This window comes from Heliconius melpomene, chromosome 20, assembly GCF_056956725.1.
Source record: "Heliconius melpomene rosina isolate 202511_hmr_F chromosome 20, ASM5695672v1, whole genome shotgun sequence".
NCBI lineage: Eukaryota > Metazoa > Arthropoda > Insecta > Lepidoptera > Nymphalidae > Heliconius > Heliconius melpomene.
The window spans coordinates 10,407,829-10,432,817 of record NC_140408.1 but is presented as its reverse complement, the minus strand read 5'-3'; the positions used below and the strand labels follow the sequence as shown (position 1 = coordinate 10,432,817).

Here is a 24,989-nt window from a genome sequence, read left to right as displayed (position 1 = left end):
ATGAGCACAAACAAGAGACGCGGCGCCAGCAGTTCCAGTTGTGCTGTCCCGGGGGTGCCCGCGCTTGTGAACGTCCCGACCGCGATGTCTGCCGACCTCGCCTCACTGTTCGAGTGCCCTGTGTGTTTCGACTATGTCTTACCACCCATCCTGCAGTGTCAGAGCGGGCACCTCGTGTGTTCGAGTTGCAGACCTAAGCTTTCCTGCTGCCCGACGTGCCGCGGCCCTCTTGGTAACATACGCAACCTGGCCATGGAGAAGGTCGCCAGCAACGTAATGTTCCCATGCAAACATTCCAATACGGGGTGCACCGTTACTTTAGTTCACACCGAGAAGGCAGAACACGAGGAGGCGTGTGAGTTCAGACCCTACTCATGTCCCTGTCCTGGAGCATCATGCAAGTGGCAAGGAGGTCTCGACCAAGTTATGCCACATTTGATGATGTCTCATAAGAGTATCACAACTTTGCAAGGAGAGGACATTGTTTTCTTGGCAACAGATATCAACTTGCCAGGTGCAGTGGATTGGGTGATGATGCAGTCGTGTTTCAATCATCATTTTATGTTAGTTTTAGAAAAACAAGAGAAATTTGATGGTCACCAACAGTTCTTTGCTATTGTCCAGCTAATAGGATCTCGGAAAGAAGCAGAAAACTTTGCATACAGATTGGAATTGAATGGGCACAGGAGAAGGCTCACATGGGAAGCTATGCCCCGATCTATTCATGAAGGGGTATCATCTGCCATCATGAACTCTGATTGTCTTGTTTTTGACACATCCCTTGCACAATTGTTTGCTGATAATGGGAACCTTGGAATCAATGTCACAATATCAATTGCTTAACACTTTTGTGCCACTTACTTATTTTGGGTGTTAAGAGTATTACGGTTGAACTGTTAGTAATTTTTTGCAGCTTTTCAAAATACATACTGTTTTATTTGGTGGGTAAGCCACAGGTTGCCGCACTCTTTTCACTGGACATTTTATGTTAAGACAATAGTTAAAACCAATTTAATTGATCATATTAATTGTTATTGAGTTATTGATAATTTATACCAATGAGAGGATACCAGAACAAACTAAATAGATAGTAAAGTATATTAATTACTACAATAACTAAAGGAACTGAAATAAATATTTTCTTGACGTACAAATTATTACTTGACATTAACACTTTGTAATCAATATAATTGTATAATCTGCATAAAAATGAACCAAAAAAATATTTTCGTTTTTTTTTTTCATTTTTATTGTAAATGTGTGTTCAATTTAGAGTTAAGTAGCAGAGAGAGCTGTGGCAGATTTTGTAAATTTAATTCCAAATGAGCAAATAATTAGTATAGAATATGTATATATGAATGAGGTTAGTTTATGAAACTGAATGGAAGTTGTGTTAGAAGCAGATATTGACATACATTTTTATACAAGGGATATATGTTGTCAAATATTAAAAGATTTTGGATTATATGCAAAGATAATTAAATAACATAATATATTATAATAAAGATGACATCCAAAAAACTGTAATGTATCAATATCACTAAAATGCACGAATGACTGTCTGTAGAATTGCATATAATCCTAGTCTAAGTGATATGCTCTTCTGCATCATGGTAATGTAATAACTATTTAGGGTATAGATAATTATATTTTTTCTATTAACAGACAAATTTAAACACAAGATAATGAAACGAAACCAATAAATTTTATACAGTTCACTGAAAAATTATAATATTTTTGTGCCTATCAGCAGTACCTAATAATTATTCAATATACCAAAAAACTAGAATTTGAAGCAAAATCCAGGAGATGTTTTTTTAAAGTTACCTATATTCAGTTATAAATTATTTTTATTAAGTGCCAATATAAAAACGATAATACTTGTATCTCATAATTATAATTATGCATGCCTTAAAAAAATTATCATATAGAATCAAATGGAGCAATCTCGCATTCAGAGCAATATTTGAAAAATTAAATAAGACATGTTTTCACAATAATTTATGTAACTTTTGAAGAAATGTTTATAACTTGTGTAATATCTATAAAAACATAAAATAACCATTTAATTATGAAAAAAAAAAATTGCTATATTTGCTTCTACATGGTTTGAGTGTACAATATATATTTAAGTTAAGATGTTTGCTTTATTTTGCTTTTTGAGCAATTTGAGGTTCGGCGTTGTTGTATTTCTAGTTTTTAAATACACATTATTGGAATGTAGAAACAGTACTTATTATCAAGTGACTGTAAGTGACACTTGCAGTAGAATTATTCATTATTTAACTTTTCTACGTCTTAGATAAAGCCCTATTCTGGTTGAAATAAATTTTTGTAATATATATGTAGTTTTCATTTCTTTACAATAGAAGAAATAACCAATAATAATAAAATAGAAAAAAAAAGCGTTTTCCAACTTAATATATAAAATACTTTTAATTTAATGTAGTTAATTAAAAATTGCCAGGCCAATCGTGGCGCAGGGGCACAAAGTGTAAGTAAAAACGTGATTGGTTGTGGGTTCCATCCTCACTCGAGGATCTCGAAATATTTATTTAAATATATGTTTTAATTTCTTCGGTGACGAAAGTGGGGAATGGAGTGTCTTAACACAAGGTTTACTCCGCCTACCTTGCTATATGCGTAATCCCGGTGAAGGTAAAATAATGGGTTCGCACAAAATAAAACAACATATAATACATTTAATATTTTTATAATTTCATTAAATAATTAAGTTAACTTATATATATGGACATGGATATGGATGGTATATATGGACCGTTTATTTTGAGAGTGGTGTAAGTCCATTTTTTTGTAATTAAAGGTTAGTATGTCGATGATTATGCAATTTCATTTACCGACCGATTTTAAGTTGTTCAAAACATGGGTTTTTTTTGAGAAATTAAACACGGACTAGTTGTATATACATTAAATTAAGCATGAATTACGTGATAGCTCATTTTTCTCAAAAATGGACTTACACCACTTTCAAAATAAACGGTCCATATATTTTAAGTAATTTAAAGGACTTCGCCCAAATATAATAATTCTCACTTTTTGCAAAGACCCTTACTTTACAGTATTACCATAGTTTCGAATGTAAAACGGAAAAACCCATTTTTCCCGATCCGGTAAGGATGTCAAATAAATAATTGTCAAATTTTAGCATCCTAAACACAGTAGTTTCGGCTATCTGTCAGTCACTTACATTAGAAGTGGAATAGTTTCATATATATCGAGCTATTAACACCTTTTTAGTTTAACTTCTGTTTTAGCTTCACGTTATAATCTGCACATAGCAGGATACCTAGTGTTAAAAAATGCCATTCCCATTAAGAAGCTTTACCTTAACTGACAAATATGTAGTAGGAAATGTGCCAATAAATAGTTTACTAAAACTAAATAAGATAACCTTACTAATATGTAAATAATAAAAAAGATATTCCTGTAAAATCATATAGATTGATATTAACATTCCATCAACAGTAACACATCACATGATCTTATTATGGTTGACATATCAGTACATACCTTCAAATAAAATTTGTACCCACATTATTTATTGCATGCTGTTTTTTTTCGCCACGTATACTTTTACAGAAATACCTCTCTTTGCAAATTCAATATACAGATGTCTATCAATACAATTTACACACTCATCACTCATTAAATAGAATAAACTAAATCAAAAATGCCTCTAATTTCTAACTTTACTAAAAAACGGACCACAATAAAGTAATTTTAAGATTCCATGGTATTTTTTCCAATTTTATCAGTAAGTTCACTTGCATTCTAAGGATGGCAAATAAAGGGGACTCAATTGAACACATAACATATTCAATTTCAGATAATCTACATAGGTTTACTAGTTTGAGGCATTAGAGGTGACGGTAAGAAACATTCAGCTGACGGGGACCCACTGTCATCCAAAATGGATGTCTCTTTCTGTATAGGACTAAATGGGTCCCTACTGTCTTCAGATCTGTGAACAACCTCAAACGACTCAATCTGTTCGTTCGTTTTCGGATCTATTAAACTAAACTCATCAAATTTATCCAAAACCTTACAATCTTGACTCGTATGCGGTTGGAACGGGTCGAATTTCTTTAAAGCGTCGGGACTAAACGGGTCTTTTGGTTCTTTAGCGTCGTCTGCTAAGCTGTTATCATTGGACAAATCAGATAAATCAATATCATAGTTAATATTACTGAGGCCAGGTGCCTGATCTGATGTAAAGTCTTCAGGTGTCATCAGTTCATCGATGGACCTCGAGTCAAATGGGGTGAAACCCAATGGCGATGGGGTCAAAAGCTCAAAGGACCCACTTTGTTTTAGATCCCACTGATTTTGAGGAGATTTTGGGGGCGACGGCTTCTCTTCAAACAACAATATTGGATCAATTGATTCTGATGTTATCTTAGGAACTTCAATTTTGGGTATTTCCTCTTGTATTTGTTTATTTTGGTCGTCTGGTGTTGAGAGGTCTATAAGAGCGTTAGAGTTATGTAAAGTGCCCAGGCGAGGCGGTTCCCTCCTAGGTTTTATTTCTAATGGTGTCTTCGCTAGTACATCTTGCACTTTTTTCGCTATTTCTTTCTGTGGATGGTTAGGTAATGGTTACATCAATTGTGTCATCAAGTGTTTATAAATTAATATATCGACTAAGGTGCAGACCTTTGGACCAAATATAATAATTCCCTCGAATAGGTATCGAACCTATAACTATAACTTGTATAAAAATTATCCCACTGCGCCACCATACCATCAGATCCAATAATATAAAAAAATAAAATGGACATTTTTTTATGAATCCTCACAGTTATAAGGACTTTATCAATTAAAGTGTAGTAATTACTGTGTAATCGGAACATCCTACATGTAGTTACCACACCTAAACTAAAGCACTAGAAGTTGTTTAAATAAACTTCTAATCATAAAATTAATAGCTTTAAAAAAAATCTGATTAAACGAAAAAATAAAATAAAAGGACATTCACCTCAAAAGTCTCCGCATTTGTAGCGAGAAGCTCAGCTTTGGATCGTAGAGTGTTTACTTCCTCCATTAATTTCTCCGCTTGTGACTTTTGTTCGTCAGTTTCTCGCACGGCGCCGCATAAAGAAAGAGCAGCCGCCTGTAGATAAAGAAATAAAGAATATAGTGTATAGATAGATATATGTATTTATAGTCAAAGAGAGTGTCATAACACTAGGTTCCCTCTATCCACTCTGCTATGTGCGGGATAAACCGTGAAGCTGTATTTTTTAAATACTGTACAATTCTATATAACGACGACGATTAGTACTTACAAAAGTATTTGTGAATATTTTGAAAGTCAAATTTGATGGTGAAGGGACTGCAAGTTTTATAACGTTATTAAATACAGGCCATTAAGTTTTAATTGTTACTAACAAGTGGACTAATGTCTTAATTAAATAAATTTATTAGTATTATTATTATTATTAAATGGAAAGGCAAAATAATGACGTGCTGTTGTTGGAGTTGTTACATAGTTATTATTGTTCCTTAAAGTTATGAAGAAACAACCATTTATAGAAAAATATACGGCACTAAATAATATGTAATATTGTACTGTGCTGCGGCTTTTCCGGTAGATTTCCAATAAAGGCAACAAGGACAAGGCACCCGTGTACACGTGCGCCGTGGTACGTGCGTAACAATGAACTACAAAGAGACATCAAAAAGACCACTGTCGTAAACTCTTCAGTAGTTACTTCGATAAAGCCGAGTCCCAGCCAAACCCATGAGTGCTCAACGCGTGCTCATACGTCAAACGTCACCCGTGGGATCTAGGGAGACCCCGGGAGGCCGGGATTTATTAACCGATGATGCTGACCACGTCCCTAAATGTTATAGGTAATATAATAGAAATTGATATGGCAAACGAATACTAAAATGTAACAACGACTATTAGTAACTATTATATTTATATTGCGAAGTTTGGCGCTTGGTTCTCAGGGATACAGCGTGAAGGTAGTTTGCTTTGAGTTTATGTATATGTTTTTTTTTTATATTAGCATTAATAAATCATGTCAAAATTCATATTCACTTTATCTCTCCTCGTACAATATAAAACGTACGAGAAGAGATAAAGAGGTGTTAGCAGAATGTTATTTGATATCGAATATTTAGATATCGATATGAGATAAGAGTCACAGTAGTTCTTGATAAATGCATCGTAAATCGGTAGGTAAGACAGTTACAAATAATTATAAATGGGTAAGTATGATGTGTCCATCTTGACTTGGTACTTCCTTAAAACCCGCTTTTATTTTTAAACTAGCGGCCCTCCCTCGGCTTCGCTCGCTTGAAGAAGACACTCCGTTTAGTCCGTTTACGACCCTCAAAAACTTAAACTTAAAGCTACTACTACCTTTCTCCTACTAACTTTGAACTTAAAGCTAATAACTTATTATAGGTATATTTTTTTGTAATATTACATTTTTTTACATATTATATGTTATATTTTATATTTGAGATTTATTATAAGTATAGATATAAATTGCTATATATTTGCAGGCAAACTCATGCCTTGAATTCATTCAAATGACGATAACTTTTTTTTAATGAGCCGAAAGCCGTTTTGATGAAAGAAACTTTAGATGTTGAGTTAAAACAAAGCAATTGGTGAAAATTTGAAGTAAATCAGTCAGAAGTAAAACAGGAAATTGTTAAAGTTAAATTAAAAACATTAATGTGTTCATTAGATATTAAGAAGTAAATGAAGATCAAAACCCAAAACCCACCCACGACCCATCAAAGTATAAAATTGAACATAATAACGTCAGTCTACTCAAAACGCTAGGTTGCACATCTTCACCACTAATCCAATCATTCCAATGATCGGGGTCATATGAACCGGTGTCCGGTCCGGTGCACTCTCGTCTCTCACAAATAATCATGAACGATATCATAATAATCGATCATGGTTACCATGTTCAATCACCATGAATACAATGACATGACATGGTATTCGTGGTAATTGAATTGAACGATTTAAAGAGCTAAATCGAAAAACCCTATTAAATAAAAGCTTTTATTTTTATTTCATAATGATTTCTTGAGAATCCACTAGTCAATTTGCCAGTGAATTCCCTTTCAGGATAAATCTTGTTTCAACGACAAGAACGTCTTAATTGAACGGCAACGTCAAAAAACTTTTCGTCGAAGTGTGTTACCAAACGATAGCGCGTTTCAGAATACAAGTAACGCCATCTATTACCGCTTTTATGAAAAAACTTTATATATCATACTATCTATAAATTATAATATTTTAAGATAATTTAATAAGTAATACTTTACTAGTATCATCAGCTTCACGCTGTATCCCGCACACAGTAGGGTAGGCAGAGGGAACCTAGTGTTAAGACACTCCGTTCCCCAAATTCCGCCGAAATCTGAAGGCATTGCGTGTTGATTGGCGGAAATCAACGCCGCCCTTTGCTTCGACACCAGAGCGAAGAAATGGAAATTTATTTATTTGAAAGGGAATATAAACTTTATTGCACATAATTACAAAAAACATGTACAATAGGCGGGGTTAACGCTAAAGAACATTGTCTGCCATATAAATTTTAAATAAATATTTCACTTCCTCAAGTGGGGATCGAACCAACAACCAGTCGGTTTACTAGTCACACTTTGTGCCCCTGCCTCACTGGCCTCTAATTGCTCTTCTTGATTTTATTTTACTTTGTACATTTGTGATTATATGATTTTTATGATAAAATTAATGTACCTGTAATATTGAGTGTTTAAAGTAAAATCCATAATAAAATTTTGTGTATTGCAATACAAAAAAATTTATCAACATCGGAAGAAATAATGAAAATTGAAAGATATAATAAATTTCAAAAAAAGTTCACCTGTAAAATAAAAGTTTATACAAAATCTATTCTTTCAATAGTATAAAGAATCTATTTCTTTGATAATTGTTAATATTAATGCTGTGTTACGTATAAACAGCGTATGGCTGTAAACTCGACGGTTCTGGGTACGATTCTATTCGTGGTACTCAATTATTTTCCTGTCTCCGGTCTGGTGAGAAATCTTAGCATGGTAGGAAAAAAGTTGTTTATATCTCCATCTCTTTCTATCATCCACAATACTCACCCAAGTACTGCCACCGATGGAGGCCGGCATCGCCATGTAACAATCGAATTCCTTTTTGTCCATACTAAGTGATTCAGCGTTTAAATTTTCTATGAAAGATACGGCACAACACTGTAATATTAAAAATATGAGTTTTTAATTTTTTTTACACAATATAAATTTGTCACTTCTTTGTACAAGTTAAGAATATTTACAAAAAAAAACAATATTGTAAGAATTCACTATTAAACTCTAATTATTACAATCCTAAATTTGTAAATATTTTTAACCTACACCATGTATAGAATAATTATTGTCAATTTTTTAAAAATTGTAATATTTATTGTGTTACTGATTTTTTTATAAACTTTCAATAAATTCTTTTTACAGTGGTGTTCAACAAAATTCGAAATCACCTCACATAGCAGTAACATTATTCAAATGTAGCGGCTTCAAATACTGCTAAAATTTAATATTGCGTAGTGAACAGAGTGTCTTAAAACTAAGTTCCCTCTACTTACTCTGCTAATTGCGGGATACAGCGTGAAGCTAAAAAAAATCAAATATCAATATGTATTTACCAAATTGGTGAAATAATAGCCGCCTTCCCCCGTCATGAGCCTCTGCGCGTTGCAGAAACGCGTCACGAAGTTAATGTTGCTGACAAGACGAGGTGGGTTCGCTTTTAATACCTGTTGATAAAAATATATATTATATGTTGCTTATAAACTATAATAGAATAAAATAAATTGTTGTGATGATGGTGGTAACTTTCAATTATTATTCAATATTGTTATATATTTTGTTATGTTATATTTTTATAAAATAGAACCGTCTGTTAATTAGCATTATATTTATTTTAGAAAAAATAAACTAAAGTTTTCTTATGGCTAAAACCTTTGTCTAAAGACCTTGTGAAAGAGAGAGAGAGAGAGAGAGAGAGAGAGAGAGAGAGAGAGAGGGAGCTACACGCACCGTGAATATGAGCGCGGGCAACAGGTCGTCGGCGGAAGCGGGCGCGTGCGCGCCGCAGACGGCCAGCACGTGGCGGCAAGCGCGCCGCACTCGTGACAGCTTGGAGCCGGGTGACGGCGCCGCGTCCATGGCCAGCAGCTCTGGTCATATATATTATTAATAGGATTGAGATATTTAAACAGGTTTTTTTAACTACATGCTGTAACCTAGTGTTAAGACACTGGGTTCACTTCATCCACCTAATTTCAAATAAAAATAAATTAAGTCATTGTTAGTCGAAATTATTGTATGGAGTAAAACCCCCAATTAGCGGAAAAGGTATCTTAACACTAGTTATTCTTTATTTTAATACATGAAATTATGCCATTAAAATAACTCACCTCCAATAGCTCTATACAACAACTGACTTGTATCAGTGGAAGCTCTCAGTTTACAATCCAGATGAGTCTCTCGCAACCAACTAAGCTGCTGTATACGTTCAGACATGGCGCGGTCTTGTCTCTCATCTTCCGTACCGTGCGGAGAGAACACCACGCCTGGTAGACTTCGAAGAGACAAGAGAATGTTAGTAACGAGTAGGGCACACATGCAAGATATGGATGATTCAAAATATCATCGCATATTTAGAAAACATGGACAACTTGGAACAAAAACCACGATGGTTGTGGTTTCGAATCTCATAGTTTACATTCCCAAGTCTTGTCTAGTATCTTCCGTACCATGCTAGAGGCACTATGTGTGCGACATTAAGTTGAGTGGTACTTTGCCTCGACACCAGAGAGATGAAAATATTAAATATTTAATTTTCTCAAATCAGAACCGAACCCACAACCTATCGCGTTTACAGTCACAGACTGGCCGTTCTGGCAGTTCTGTATATGATGATGATGATGATAAAACATTACTTTTGGTATATAAAACTTGTTTCATCTTAAAAAATTTAATAGTTAAACCTCAGAACATATAAAAGTTCACATGGGAAAAAATACATACAAAATTTTTGATGATTGACTTTAATTAAAAATAAATCAGCTTCACGCTGTATCTCGCACACAGGATGGTAGGCAGAGGGAACCTAGTGTTAACACACTCCGTTCCCCACTTTTCACTGAATTCTGGAGGCATTGCATGTTGAATGGCGGTACTCTACGCCGTGGTTTGCCTCGACACTAGAGCGAAGAAATGGAAATATAAATTTAATTTCCTCGAGTGGGGATCGAACCCACAACCAGTCGATTATACAGTCACACTTTGTGCCCCTGCGCCACGTTTGGCCTCATGGTAGTTGATTTTAACTGTGTGATATTATTATGTTAGACATACAAAATAATATATTATTTTAAAACTTACTCATGTAAATAAGTCATGGCGTGTTTCTCAACAAAATCGATCAATTGTTCCTTTACTTCCGGCTCCACGTTGGTGAGGTGGGACGAAGCATCCATGTTTTTCATAAATTGCTGTAATGGTAGTTATTTTATATCAATTTTTGTTTAGATGTTTTCTTTTCAGTACTTTGAACTAACAGTACTTTATTTCTAATAAGTAAAATATATAGGTTTTTGGTTTAATTATATTCTTACTTCAATCAATTATGATTAATCTCATCAACAATTATTTCTAGCAAACTGATGGCAAATTGTTTATATATAAAAGAAAGCTGACAATTTCTTATCAGTTTTACGCTGTATCCCGCACACAGCAAGTTAGGCAGAAGGAACCTAGTGTTCTGATACTCCGTTCCCCATTTTCCGCCAAATTCTGAAGACATTGCGTATTGAGTGGCGGGACTCAATGCCATGCTTTGCTTCTCACCAGAGCGAAGAAATAAAAATATAAATTTAAATAAATATTTCATTTCCTCGAGTCGGGATCGAACCCATAACCAGTCGTGTTTACAGTCACACAAAATGTAGATAATGACTTTGTTTATTTTTTATGATACTAACAATACATCAAAATCACCAACCCTAAACACCCCACTCTCCTCATGACCAAACCTAAAAAAAAGTACCCAAAACTAACCTGATAATGTCTCTGCACGCGTTCAGACAATTCATCGACGCTCATCACGTTGGCACATTTGATGACGTCCATTATGAACAGATGGACAAACGCCCGCGACTCCCTGCCTACAGGTGGGGGGAGAGTGGGAAAACGGACGCGGAAATCTCTTTTCATGTTCTCGTTTACTATAGATGGTATTTTGAACTCTGGGGGTTTACGTTCCGGTGTGTCATGCTCGTCTAGTACAAAACAATAAAAAAAATATCTTAATATGTATGTATATAATACTTTATATCATTAATTATTTTTAATTTCTTTTTCACCTTTCTGCAATCTTTTATAAATTAAATTCTTTATTACTTTTGGGTGGCGATAAGAAATCACTTTTAATGATAAGGCCGCTATTGCACATTAGTTTATTTATAATTAATGTAATAAACTGTAATATTTTTCAATGTAATATTTTGTAGAACAAACACTCTGAACTCTGCCCATTCGTATCTATCTTAGCTCCACATTTTGTGAGATCGAATAACAATTCGATAGAAAATCAATCGTAAAACAATAAAATTTGAAACATATACATATGCATAAACAATAAACATGTTATATCCAAATGATAAATGAACTTTTAACTATTTACAGGTTTTTTTGTATAAAATTAAAATATTTAACTTTTTCTGATAAATAGCTAAATCAAGGATATTTTTTAATTAATTGATAATTAACTTACCAGTACTGCTCTTTTTAAACACAGTAAACTTCAACAAATTAGCTTTCTTCAATGTTTCACTCTGACGCAGCCTTTTCTCTTCGAATTTGGAAAAGGACGAATGCGAGGCGAGTTTTAGACTACGTTCGGTTTTCTTTTGTTCTGGCTTTGGGAGTGTCGCTGAGGACGCCTTTTCTATTTAAATAAATAACAGCAGACACGAATTAGACACATGATAAAACACAGATAAATATTTTTTTTATTTTTTATTCTCTGGTCGGATTACACCAAATCCGTCATTGGGTTCCTTTAACTAACTCACAGAAGAGCTGCAAGAATTAGTGATACCGTATCTTAGCAGGTTCCTTCTGCCTACTATAGTATAAAGCAAAAAATATATACAAGTATATGAAATTTTATTATCCCGTCGTCATGACGTAGTGGTAAAGCCTCTGATTTTAAACACAAGGATTATGGGTTCGACAAAATTCCTGATTAATTTATTTTCATTTTCCGGCACTGGTAGATGAAGCGCAGTGTTGAGTTCCACTATTCAACATGCAATATCACAAAGGGTAACTTTGTTATACACTTTATTAAAGTAAGACATAAATTACAGTTAAGATCTATTCAAGAGATTAGAATAATCAAATATATGAATAAAGGCATTGAAATATTTAACACTACACATAATTGATGTTAATTGCACTCAAAACTTAAGTATATTGCTATGAAATAATTATAGTTCTTTATCTTTATAAAATATATAATAAAAAAATAAATAGGGTATAATTAAACTATGTTAATAATGTCTCTTTTTTGTTTTTAATCATATGAATAGCTAACTTGAAAGCCATACAAAAGCTTAAAACATGTATTTATTATATTCTTCTACTAGCGACCCTATTGCGGCTTCGCCCGCTTTAACTACTGGATTATTCATATAATGTATGTTTGCAAAGCACTTAAGATAATATGAAAATTAATTAAACCCTAATGCAACCCGCATTTTCGTAGTTTCAATAACGATTTTCCAATTGTTTTACACAGCAAGGATTTTTTAGTAGGTACCGTAATTTTAAACCTGTGCTACTAATCTTTTCAAGTACTTATTAAAATATATTTAAATTACTATTTTTAGATAGTTAAATCACATTAAATAATACATTCAACTCGAATTATCCAATAAGTGCAAACGCATCTAAATCTTCGTTGCTATAAAGGCAGGCGGATTTTTTTTTTCGAGCTTGTGGTTAATGCTGAAGAAGGTATTCTGTCCCTGATGAAAAGCAAGCACTACGTGGCTGCCTGTGACGAAAATTAAATAGAATGCATCGGCCGGGAATTGAACCTGGGCTGCCCGCGTGGCAAGCGAGCATTCTACCACTGAACCACCGATGCGTGTAAGGCAGGCGGGCGCGGCGGACTCGCTTGTATAAGCATAACGTCGCGAGGCGCGTTTCGCAGCAAGGATTTTTTTATATTGTAACAACTTCTAAAGTACTTATTAAAATGAAAAACAGAAAAGACAGTTTTCATCTACATTAAAAGGCCAACGTAACTAATATACTTATTTATATGCTGAGAGTAAGGGATAAGTGAAACTTGACTCGATACAGTTGATGTGTGAACGGCGTCATGTGTCAATAATTAAATGCGTTTTTCTCTAAAACTATTCGCAATTTCGAAATAGTTTAAAAAGCAAATTTTATCTTCGTTTAACGTAGAAATTTAATAAAGTATTTTAAAGGATAAGGATTAATACCATTATGGAAAAATATCCCTCACAATAAAAAATATATTGAAATTACTATTTTTAGACAGAAATATGATCACTACACGTTATTCTTAAAAGATAAAAATATGCTCTCGCGGACTTTTTTGTAGATCTTATTAAGAGGAACAATACTCCAGTACATTATTTTCATGTACGACTTACCATTAAAGCAGCGCATGCGCGAAAGTGTCTCAACGGGTAAGACTTTAGACACATTTATCGTATTTATGTTAATTTACATAAGAATGTACAAATAATAAACTATATATAAACCTTCCCTGAGAAATACTCGACCTAATGGTGAAAACCGCATAAAAATCCGTTGGGTGGTTTAGAAGAAGAAGAGTTAGAAAGTTCAGACAGACACGAAAAGCGACTTTGTTTTATAAGATATAGGATTCAATTAAATCAAGGTTAGGTATTCTACACTAAAATTATACAAAAATGCTTGCAGTTTAAAATGGCATCTCAGTACTGTACAAGACAAAAATGAAAGAAGCTAAATTTCATATTATGTTTCTAAAAAATAAAAAATTAAAAAGAAACAACTAAACAAAGTCAAATGAGAAATGCTATATTTCCAAATAACTTTAATTAAAAAAGTTTAATAATATAATCTGTCTATTAATAAACTAATTACATATTGCTTAATATTCAAATAACTGCAATACTATCAGTAATATTGATCAGGATCATCCTTGAGTAAATTATCAAGCAGTGTTTGAGTAAAATAACATGTTGATTATATTTAGGTATACTAAATTAAAAATACAATTATCATTTTACTAGGGTAAATATAACTTTTACTTAGAAAAAAAAAATCTGAATAATCTGTTAAAAAAATTTTGGCCATTCCATCTAAATACAAGTCACTGCAAACAATGCTGTTTGTCACTTTTTCTCATATTATGGAAGGCAGAGAGGACCCAGTGCCTAGACACTCCATTCTTGACTTTCTGACTTGTCGAGTGGCAGAACTAACAAATGTTTATTGTTTCTAGTAAATCTAGATTATTATTCAATAATAATCATTAATAAATAAATTCTAGATTATTTGGTACTAAAATTATTCAGATAATAATCACATAATAAGATGATACAATGATAAGGAAACAAAGAAAAAAAAATGATATTCATTAGACTGTAACTGAAACCATATTTTATTTAGTACAATAAATTACTTATCACTAGATAATAAAACATTTATAATACATTCATCTATTACAAATTAATAAATTGTTAAAAATTTCTATTTCCTATCATATTGCCGATATTTGGACTGAATCATGGAATGTTGGTTTGTCTTTCTATTATTTCTCTAAATAAAGACAAACACTACTATATATTACTGACTCTATGGACAACAATATTTTAAATAAAAATAGTATTAAAAAAACCATACCAGCCCTCTTTTGTCGCTGAAGTTGCTCCCTGTAGCACTTTGAACAATATCCTTGCCACTGTGGGTTGCCAAAGTAGTCACATCCATTTTTGCATTTCAAATTGCTCTGGTCGAACCGAAGAGATGGCATCTTACTAGCAAAAATCATATATTTGTAAGATCTCTGAAGGTTTGTTCCATACCACATTTTAAAGAAATACACAGATATTTCAATTTATATAATTTCAATTTATATAAATTTAACATGAAATATTTAAGCTAGGTAAATTTTATAATTCGACAATCAAAGAGTCTACTGTAATATGATTCAATAAGGACTTCAGCCCATCTTTGTTTAGAAAAGCAATTGAAACAGAGACCACATTGAATAGAAGGAAGTACTTTCATCGCAATACAAATATAATAACGGCAAACGTTCAACGAATCTATTCGTTATATAGAATATTCTTATCGTAAACGTACTTGATCGAGGCTATGATAGCTAACGAAATTATGTTAAAAATGTTGTGAATAATTATAATCAACGTTATAGCTTACCTCCAATATATATGTCGTCGATTAAAGCACTGGACAATTCAATAATTGTATAATTTTGTAGAAATTTAGTTATTTATTTTATTAAGACAAGTAATTAACATTATAACATTATTCACAAGTTTTGCTGTCATCAATATTTTTCTGTATTATGACAGCAAACGTCACATGAACCTTGTAATGACAAAGACTTTAAAGCTAAGGGCACAATTCAACAAATATACCAACCCTATTAGCAAATTAAATGATAAACAAATACAAGATTGAAAATAGAAATCTATTACAAATGGCAATTTTTTTCACATTCTGTGTAATTTCCAAATAAAAAAAATATAATAATTTAAATTTACAAAGAGAATATATAATTTTAAAAAATGTGAGTTTGATTTTTCAAAGCTTAATTTTTCATTTAGATATTTGGCGCATTTTTCGAAACGTTAAATTTATTCTTGATCCCAAAATTTTCTTACGAGTTGGCAAACTGTGATACCATATTTCGTTTGTCGGCGGATTCATAAATAAAACACTCCCATGTTCCAATTTAATTGTAACTGTAATAATAAGAAAAAATATGATAATTTAAAAAAGCTTTAAAACCTTAACCCTTAATTATAATTATTATGTTTAAATCATAGTAAATATATATCTTGTTACCATGACAACTAAAATGTAAACAATAAGCATATAAATAGAATATACAATAATAACTTTGCAGTTTTACGCGGAAGTAAAAATGGAATTCGTACAAATATCTGATGGACAATATACTAAGACTATTTACACGATGGTATGTATATAATTAACACTAAAGCATATGTCTCCTTGTATGTATAACTTAAATGTTAATATCTTATAATAATTAGTAAATAGTAGTATTTCATTATTCAATGAAAATATACAAATGACATGAAATATACAATGACAATTATTAGATTTATAATTGCATACCTAGGTTTTGCAATGATATATATGATAAAACTAAAGAAACACTGAAAAATATTATGTAAATAAAACCTTCATTATTACAAGATAAATGTGTCTAGGAAATAATTTGCATATAATCATAAATAAGTCTTCCTACAAATTATCAAAACAAGTGAATAAGCTTAATTTTTTGTATTATCTATAGGTTAGACATGGGCCGTAACGTCTTTTAAGCATAACCGGTGATCACTAGTTTCGGGGTTACGCGTAGCTAGTTTCAGAAACTAGTTATTTCTGTAACTAGTTACAAATGCTTCATAAGCAGTTGGAAGTTTAATACGATTACTTTTATAGTTATGATTGAAAACGTTTTAGGTTAAATTACAATATCTTGCTACTAAAATGTAATTATTTATTAATTTATTTTATATACAATTATTTTTATATATTTTTTTATATACACTTTATTATATTATATATTTTTAATATATAGAATTTTATATAGTTTTTTCGCTGATCGTTTTTTAATAATATTTGATATATTTCATTACGGAGTGAAATTAAAATTCCAAATTAAGTGAAAACAAAAAATTTACACACAAAATACATTCAAAAAGAGTAATTTTACACTTACAGAATGGAAAAAGAAATTTAAAAATACAAAAAATAAAACATAAACGCGAAACTGACACGTAATAGCAAAATATTATGGTTTAAAATTGGATGAAACTTGAGGTAAAAACCAGATGGTTCCTGGGTTCAATCCCCACTCGAGGAGATGAAATATTTATTTAAATTAATATTTTCATTTCTTCGCTCTGGTGTCGAGGTAAAGCGCGGAGTTGAGTTCTGCCACTCAACACGCAATGCCTCCAGAATTCGGCAGAAAGAGGGGAACCTAGTGTAACAGAGTGTTACACTAGGTTCCCTCTGCCTACCCTGCTGTGTGTGTGTGAAACAGCGTGAAGTTGATTTATTTATATAGTATTTAAATTAAAATTAAATTTTAAAATTTTACTACTGAATATAAATAAATAATAAATAAATAAAGCCTTTATTCGCTGACCATTTCAGAATTTTTGTTTGCATAATTAAAATAAAGTATACAATAAAAATTTAAAAGACTTAAAATTAAAAACATTTAAAAAGTAATTAATTTTAGCAGCCTGCACTATTGCTATATAGCTAAACATAAAACAAAAAAAAATAACAAAATACAAAACCAAAATTAAGATCTTAAAAAAAGTTATAAAAATTGTAAGCTCAGTTATGGATTCTTTATTACGTATATAAAATATTTTTTCTGTTGAGCTTTATACAAACGTAAGCAATCATTAAAAACATCAAATTCAGATTTTTGCGCTAATTTATTATCAACATTCAATGTTCTATTAAGTGATGGGTGTAGGCCTCAATTTTTTGTAGCGAACCTCGTTTCTCGGAATTCTTAAAAGTCTTAGTAAGTAGATCGCATAAAAAATCCCAATGTGCTTAAGATATACAAGTGTGAAGTGAACGTCGCAAGCCATTGTAACCGAACCTCTTTTAATAAATAATAAACATTAGGAAAGTTACGTCACGCTAAACAAAAAAAACTCGGAATTGGTTAAAATCCACCGTCGTGGCGCAGCGGCACAAGGGCGTGGCTGTAACGCGACGGTTGCGGAAAGCCCCAATCGAGGAAATTAAATATTTATTTACATTTATATTTTCATTTCTTCGCTCTGGTGTCGAGGCAGAATTTATTTTTTAATTATCGATATAAAATAATAATCGATCAAATTGCATTAATGCATACATATTAAACTACTGTCGTCTCTTTTTTTCTTGCGGAACGTACTAAAATAGAGCAAGATGCAACTACATAAGTGTCAATGAAGCTAATAAAAATAATATGGTTTTTTCTTGGAATTTTCATAAAACTATAAATAATATAGTTTAACTTCTGCGTTTACAGTTTAGAATCGCTTTTTCGTTTCATTGGGTGTATAATACAAAAAAGTACGATGTTTGTAGCTTTTCAACCAAATTCGCCTATTCTCGTCTCTTTTTTTGTTGCGGTACGTACTATAATAGAGCGAGATACAACTGTGCTAGTGTCGATGTAACTTGATTGGTGGTTACTGCTTACTCTCATGAAACTACGTATGTGAAATAATGGCTATGTGTACAGACACATAACCACAACGCAACATGTAAGTAGTTTCGAATAACCGCGTAGCTCACAATCACCGCGTAGCTCCGAATCATCACAATCACTAGTTTCGACGACAGCCCGAAACTAGTTATGCCGTGATTTGGCTTGTAAGCAGTTTCTGAAACTAGTGACGCTACGTAACGCCCATGTCTACTATAGGTGATTGATCCTCTAAGTGTCATACTATAACATTGTGTAATATTATTTCCTATTTACAGTATTCGTTGATATCATTTGACCCAGCCCTTAAGCCGCCCAACCCACGCGGAAATGTTCGCAAATTTTGTGATAAACGAAAGTTATCATTGGTTAGCGAGTGCCATTGTATGATAGCGAATTGCGCAGGACGTTCGTATAAAGATGAAGATTAGATTAACGAACCATAAAATGCTACTTAGTTGTTCAAATTTATATTTTAATAAATAGGTACCTATATATTAAAATATAAATTTGCCCAACTATATCTACTACTAGTGTTATAATTGGAAAGATCGGTTAGAACGTAATTATGATGATTCAGTTCAGTTAGATAATTTAAATGAATATGTATGTAGTATGTACAAGTTCATAATTTGGCTTGTAAACCATCATCTGATCTTCTATATCTCTATCTATCGTCTATCGTGCCTGTGGTTAATGGACTTGAAGTGTTTTACTAACCGATATTAATCTATCACGTGAATATTTTTAAAATAAGTACTGATATGATTAAAACAAAACACTTAAATCCATTCTAAAGTTTCGTGGTCAGGATGTGAAGGGCTCTTGGTTGTATACTTTGCGGTTTACAATTTTAATAAAACAAAGGGGAAATCTATGTTATGCCACTCATTAGGTACGTATTCTCTTTCTTTTCAGTGTAAAATACCGAATTAGGAAATGGGTGCTAATAGGAAAAATAAGTAGGTAATAGGTTTTCTAAATGAGAATATATTAAGACATAAATAGTTGTTATTAACATTAAAAAAAACAAATTTTGTAATTTTGACCCATTATAGCAGTTCAACATTGCATATCATAAAGGTGTAAGCTACAAATAATTGTAAAGATATTAACAATATAATCATATCAAACCGGCGGCAATCGTTAAATGTTCTCTATCCTTATATGACCCACTTTAATAAAATAATCTGCATAGATAACGAACGTAATAAAGGACTAAACTGTAACGTCCTACTAAATATTGCATTTACGTTTTTAAGTAATCATTTGCAGCTAGCATTTGCGTTATTAACTATAATTTTCTTTACAGATAAAAGAATCTAGATATGAAGATGCTATTAAAGCTTTGAACGATGCTATCAATTTTAACCCTAACAGAGCTGGACTTTCTTTGTTAGGATATTGTTACTTCAGAACTCAATCGTTTGTAGAAGCAGCTAATTGTTATGAACAGTTATCAGCCATGCATCCAGATGTACCAGAGTATAAATTTTACTTTGCCCAAGCTTTGTATGAAGCTTCCATGTTTGATGATGCCTACAAAATAACAACGCAGATTTCTGCACCAGAATTAGAAAGTAAGGTTACTAAATTACAATCGGCAATTAAATATGGGGAAGAAGACACAGTAACGGCGAGAGGTCTCGTCGAATCTTACCCTCAAGACGATCCTGACAAAGACATTAACTTAGGATGTTTGTTGTTTAAAGAAACCCAATACGAAGAAGCTTTACAAAAATTTTCGAGAAGTCTTAACATATTGGGATTCAATGCACATTTACATTATAATGTAGCACTTTGTTACTTTAAACTTAAAGAATATCCTCAAGCTCTTAAACATATAACGTTAGTAATTGAAAAAGGAATCCGTGATCATCCTGAACTAGCAGTTGGAATGCAAGCTGAAACTTCTGAAGTGAAATCTGTAGGCAATACTTTGACTCTTCATGAAACTGCTTTAACGGAAGTATTCAATTTAAAAGCTGCGATAGAATATCAGTTGAAAAACATTGAGGCGGCAAGAGAAGCTCTGTCTGATATGCCTCCCCGACATGAGCATGAACTAGACGCTATCACATTACACAACTTAGCACTCACATCTATCGACGTCAAACCAACGGACGGTTTCGAGAAACTCCACTTCTTGCTACAACAAGATCCATTCCCACCAGAAACTTTTGCAAATTTACTCCTTTTGTACTGCAAGTTTGAGTACTATGATCTTGCTGCAGATATTTTGGCTGAAAATGCGCAATTTACGTATAAATATCTGACACCGTACCTTTATGATTTCTTAGATGCAATAATAACTAGTCAAACGTCACCTGAAGAAGCTTTTCAAAAATATGAAGACATTGCTTCGAAACATGCAGAACAACTGAGAAAACTAACAAAAGTTGTTCAAGAGAGTCGATCACAAGGGGACAATGATCAAGTTAAGAAGGCTGTAGTTGAATACGAAGAGGCCTTGGAAAGATATATTCCAGTTATTATGGCGCAAGCTAAAATTTATTGGGAAATGGAAAATTACGGACAAGTAGAGAAAATATTTCGCAAATCAGTCGAATTCTGTAACGAATCCGATGTGTGGCGCTTAAATGTGGCCCATGTTTTGTTCATGCAAGAAAATAAGTATAAAGAAGCAGCAAGTTTTTACGAACCAATTGTAAAGAAACAGTATGATAATATTTTGGATGTCAGTGCAGTTGTTTTAGCTAATTTGTGCGTCTCTTACATAATGACTTCTCAAAATGAAGAAGCTGAAGACATAATGAGGAAAATTGAAAAGGAGGAAGAGCAACAAATTTTTGAAGATCCTCATAAAAAGTTTTACCACTTGTGCATCGTGAATTTAGTTATAGGGACACTTTATTGTGCCAAGGGCAATTATGAATTCGGCATATCCAGAGTGATAAAATCATTAGAACCATTCAACAAGCGACTTGGTACTGACACTTGGTTTTACGCAAAGAGGTGTTTTTTGTCTTTCTTGGAGAATCTTGCCAAGCATCTTATAGTGGTTAAAGATAACACTATAAAAGAGTGCCTGCAGTTCCTTGAAGGATGTGAGACATATGGTAGAAAAGTGAGCACAGTGATAGAAACACCGTTCCAGGAGGAGGACGCCAATAACAAAGCAAAGCAAACGGTTACCTACGAAGCCAGACTTTTACGTTACATGTTTTTTAAATTACGCAGCATTGATAATTCTGTAACAATAAATAAGTATGAAGATTTAAAATAAACTACTTACTTGGAGGTGTATCTTTTTTATTAGGTCCAGGTTTCCTGGCGTCTTTGTGTTTTAAGACGAAAGGTCTCTCGGCGCCAAAAGATAAAGAAGCGATTGGAAAATTTGGATCTAATTCAGCCTCATTATCTCTATGTTCCCCGATATGATCATTACCATTTCTATATCTAAAATTTTCAATAATGGCAAAACAATAGTTATATTCTTATGTAATTCTTAACGATTATAACGTCACAAGTATAGTAAATCAACTATATACTTACTTATTTACTAAAACAAAATCATACTGAATGCCTTTAAGTCTAAATAAAAAATTGCGCAACTCCAAAACAGGTGTAGGCCACGGGAGAGTCGGTACTGTTATTCCAGAGTACGTGTATGTGATACCAGGATCACCATATGCTACTTGTTGACGAGGAAGCGGATAAACTTTGCCAAATACCCTAAAATCGGCAAAAATAATAAATTTTACTGTAATATTTTAGTTTCCAATCTCCCCTTTAAAATTTCATATTGGTCATATTTTATTATATCATATTTTAGATATTGTGTGTTAGGCAAAACACGACTGAACCAAAAAAAAAGAAATAATATATGTAAAATATATTTTACATACTTAGTGCTATTAAAAATTAAATTTGCCCACAGCTAAGTAAAATTATAACAATTATGTGGGGCACAGTAGTGACCGATCACGTATTATTTATTGCAGCACGTTTTATTTAAAATTAATCAGATGAAAGAAAAAAAAAGGTAATTAAATATTTAAAAAAAAGGTAATATATTTTGTAATCTTTTTTTAGTTTCACGGTGTAACCCATAGCAGGATAACTTAATGTTAAGACATTCCGTCTTCATTAAGACACTTCTATTCCCCATTTTCCGCCGAATTCTAAAGGCATGGCGTGTTGAATGACCTTTAACTCGTTACTTGCGAGGAAATAAGAAGGTGAGTCGTTTTCTCTCACAATGATTTATTAATATAAAAAATAAATACTTTATTTTCGCCAAATCTCCCGAAAAATATTCTAAAGTTTCTTCAAGCTCTTTTAATATACTGTTCGCAATGATTTTGGGGACTGCAACAGCATATTCAATATCAAGACCATTATTCTTAATATGCTGCCATGATAAAGAGTTTACATCTATTCCTAATATATTTTTGGCCATTATATTTCATTCGTCCTAGAAGCATAATTAATATAAATAATTTATACGTCTTAATATAAGAAAACGTTACCGATTAATATTTATAAATAAGTTTAAAAAAATGGCAACACTTATAAAAACTGGTCAAACAAGTTTCAATTTATAATACTAAAGCTAGTATATGTTCCTTGTACTAAAGCCATTATTGATTAAAATGGATATATAATAATCAAGACAGAAACTACAACATGATGCTATAATTATTAACAGTAATAGAGTCGCATAACTAACCAAAATATTCCATTAGGATTTCATACGTAAATAAAACAATTATTTACTTGACAAATATTTAATGTTATGACATTCGCACCTAAATGTTACCAGTTACTGTTATAAAATAAAGTCATTTATATAAATTACATATTAGCAATACTGTAAAAAATCAAAATCAAACAATAAATACATATTTTTTCCAAATCGTGATGAAAAATCTTATTTTTTTCGAATTATTCAGCTATAGCTAAAGGTTTTGGTCGATATAAATCTAAATAATTATAATTTTGAAGAAACTGCCGAAATGCTCGTGATTCTGTTAAAAATCGATGACTTCTATTACAGCACGGTGAACTTTGATTACAGAAATTTGGTGTTCTGTCAGAATTCAAAAAGGCTTTATTGCTGAAACAAATTACATTATTTGTTCAATGGACAATTTGGAAGTTAATTATTAATAGAGCTACATAAGAGCTAAATACTTACTTGGAAAAATCCAACAAACATTCTTTGTCGTAATAAACGGAATATTCTCTTATTCTTCTGATGGAGTCACCTTTATTAAAATTGTTATCATATTCGTATAACTTTTCAATAATACCGTCTTTGTCTTTAACCGTCCACACACATTCACGAGAAAAACTTCTGTGTTCTGGAGCATTTTTTATTAAAGAAATAACATATTCTTCATCTAACATTTCAGATACATCAATTGGATTTTGTGGTTCATTCACTAGATTACTTGAAGAATCTGGTTTACAAGATGCATTTAATAAACTTTGCGATTGATTCAGATTAGATTTCTGAACAAATTTATTAATTTCCAGCTTTACATCTGAATTTAGCAAATTATTTTTAGTTTCAACGATAAGTCCACTACAAAAATTCTTTAACTCGCGATTTTTTGATAGCCAAACTTTATTTACTAATTTTGCAAGGTTCCCTTCAGCCTCTTCTTTTTCTTTTGCAAGTTTCCTTATACGTGATTTTAAGAATATATTTTCTTGGTGTGCTATAAAATATAATTGTTGGAAACTTATATACTTTGATCTGTTTTCTTTTAATTGTTTGTGAGAATCTTCAACATATCGATTTAATCTGCTTTTTGCCATTGTTTCTAATTGATATTTTGTTTTAATATATTTAGTTTCTTCTAACGCAGCAATAAGGAGTCGTCCTAAGTTTTTACGCTCCTGATTTAATATTCTCAACTTATTTATAAGCTCAAAATGAATATTTGGATATGGTAATAAAGGTGATTCACAAAAAGAATAAATAATTTTCAATAATTTAGCTTTTATCAATTTTCCAAGTTCAACACATTTAAGTCTGGCAGCATTAATACAAATGGCGGTATTTTTAAAAATATCCATTTTTCTATAACGCTCATTAAATTTTATTAGATTTAAATGTTTTATTTTCCTTTTGGTGTACAAAATGATATCATATTTTTTATTTAGTATTGAAATCATACAAGCACACGTTAGAAACATGAAATAATGTAAATATATGCTATGGATTGAGCTCTCTTTAGGCATTCTCAATTTTGTCTTGTCATTGTTAAATTTATTTTGAAGAGTTACATTCAATTTAGTTTTATAGAAAGGAACTGTATAAGATTGTGTGTTTATTTCTGAAATATTAAGATTTTTATAATTATTAGTAATATTCATTTTTATACTAAAAGTAGAATTTTTCAATCAGTAAATAAAGATAGAAAAAAACATACCTGAAATT

General features: G+C 32.0%; 5 protein-coding genes across 10 annotated transcripts; 2 read left to right on the top strand and 3 right to left on the bottom strand.

Moving 5' to 3' along the window:
* LOC146527953 (E3 ubiquitin-protein ligase SIAH1A-like) lies at positions 1-2,342 on the top strand. The gene has a single exon (XM_085204098.1). The coding sequence runs from the start codon at positions 1-3 to the stop codon at positions 841-843; it is 843 nt and encodes a 280-aa protein (XP_085060224.1). The 3' UTR covers positions 844-2,342.
* Rabex-5 (Rabaptin-5-associated exchange factor for Rab5) lies at positions 1,527-16,067 on the bottom strand. 3 transcript variants are annotated; one of them, XM_085204091.1, is made up of 11 exons: positions 15,520-16,067; positions 14,983-15,116; positions 11,825-11,998; positions 11,110-11,330; positions 10,435-10,544; positions 9,465-9,628; positions 9,085-9,224; positions 8,691-8,801; positions 8,131-8,241; positions 4,997-5,131; positions 1,527-4,596 (listed from the first exon to the last, which is right to left on the bottom strand). In XM_085204091.1, the coding sequence occupies exons 2-11, from the start codon at positions 15,110-15,112 to the stop codon at positions 3,853-3,855; spliced, it is 2,040 nt and encodes a 679-aa protein (XP_085060217.1). In that variant the 5' UTR covers positions 15,113-15,116; positions 15,520-16,067; the 3' UTR covers positions 1,527-3,852. The 3 variants fall into 3 exon arrangements, with proteins under 3 accessions (XP_085060217.1, XP_085060218.1, XP_085060216.1); XM_085204092.1 differs by having other exon boundaries at positions 14,983-15,112; positions 15,520-15,777; XM_085204090.1 differs by lacking the exon at positions 15,520-16,067 and having other exon boundaries at positions 14,983-15,401.
* Positions 15,913-23,042, bottom strand: LOC146527950 (DNA oxidative demethylase ALKBH2-like). The gene is made up of 4 exons (XM_085204100.1): positions 22,828-23,042; positions 22,094-22,273; positions 21,834-21,997; positions 15,913-16,067 (listed from the first exon to the last, which is right to left on the bottom strand). Exons 1-4 carry the CDS (start codon positions 22,998-23,000, stop codon positions 15,922-15,924), a joined length of 663 nt encoding a protein of 220 aa, XP_085060226.1. The 5' UTR covers positions 23,001-23,042; the 3' UTR covers positions 15,913-15,921.
* On the top strand, positions 16,134-21,838 carry Ttc30 (tetratricopeptide repeat domain 30). 4 transcript variants are annotated; one of them, XM_085204094.1, is made up of 3 exons: positions 18,797-18,985; positions 19,112-19,472; positions 19,890-21,838. In XM_085204094.1, exon 3 carries the CDS (start codon positions 20,043-20,045, stop codon positions 21,822-21,824), a length of 1,782 nt encoding a protein of 593 aa, XP_085060220.1. In that variant the 5' UTR covers positions 18,797-18,985; positions 19,112-19,472; positions 19,890-20,042; the 3' UTR covers positions 21,825-21,838. The 4 variants fall into 4 exon arrangements, with proteins under 4 accessions (XP_085060219.1, XP_085060220.1, XP_085060222.1 ...); XM_085204096.1 differs by having other exon boundaries at positions 18,802-18,945; XM_085204095.1 differs by having other exon boundaries at positions 18,806-18,945; positions 19,064-19,472.
* On the bottom strand, positions 22,135-24,882 carry LOC146527949 (uncharacterized). The gene is made up of 3 exons (XM_085204097.1): positions 23,739-24,882; positions 23,271-23,657; positions 22,135-22,273 (listed from the first exon to the last, which is right to left on the bottom strand). Exons 1-2 carry the CDS (start codon positions 24,788-24,790, stop codon positions 23,486-23,488), a joined length of 1,224 nt encoding a protein of 407 aa, XP_085060223.1. The 5' UTR covers positions 24,791-24,882; the 3' UTR covers positions 22,135-22,273; positions 23,271-23,485.
* Positions 24,883-24,989: the final 107 nt, after the last annotated feature.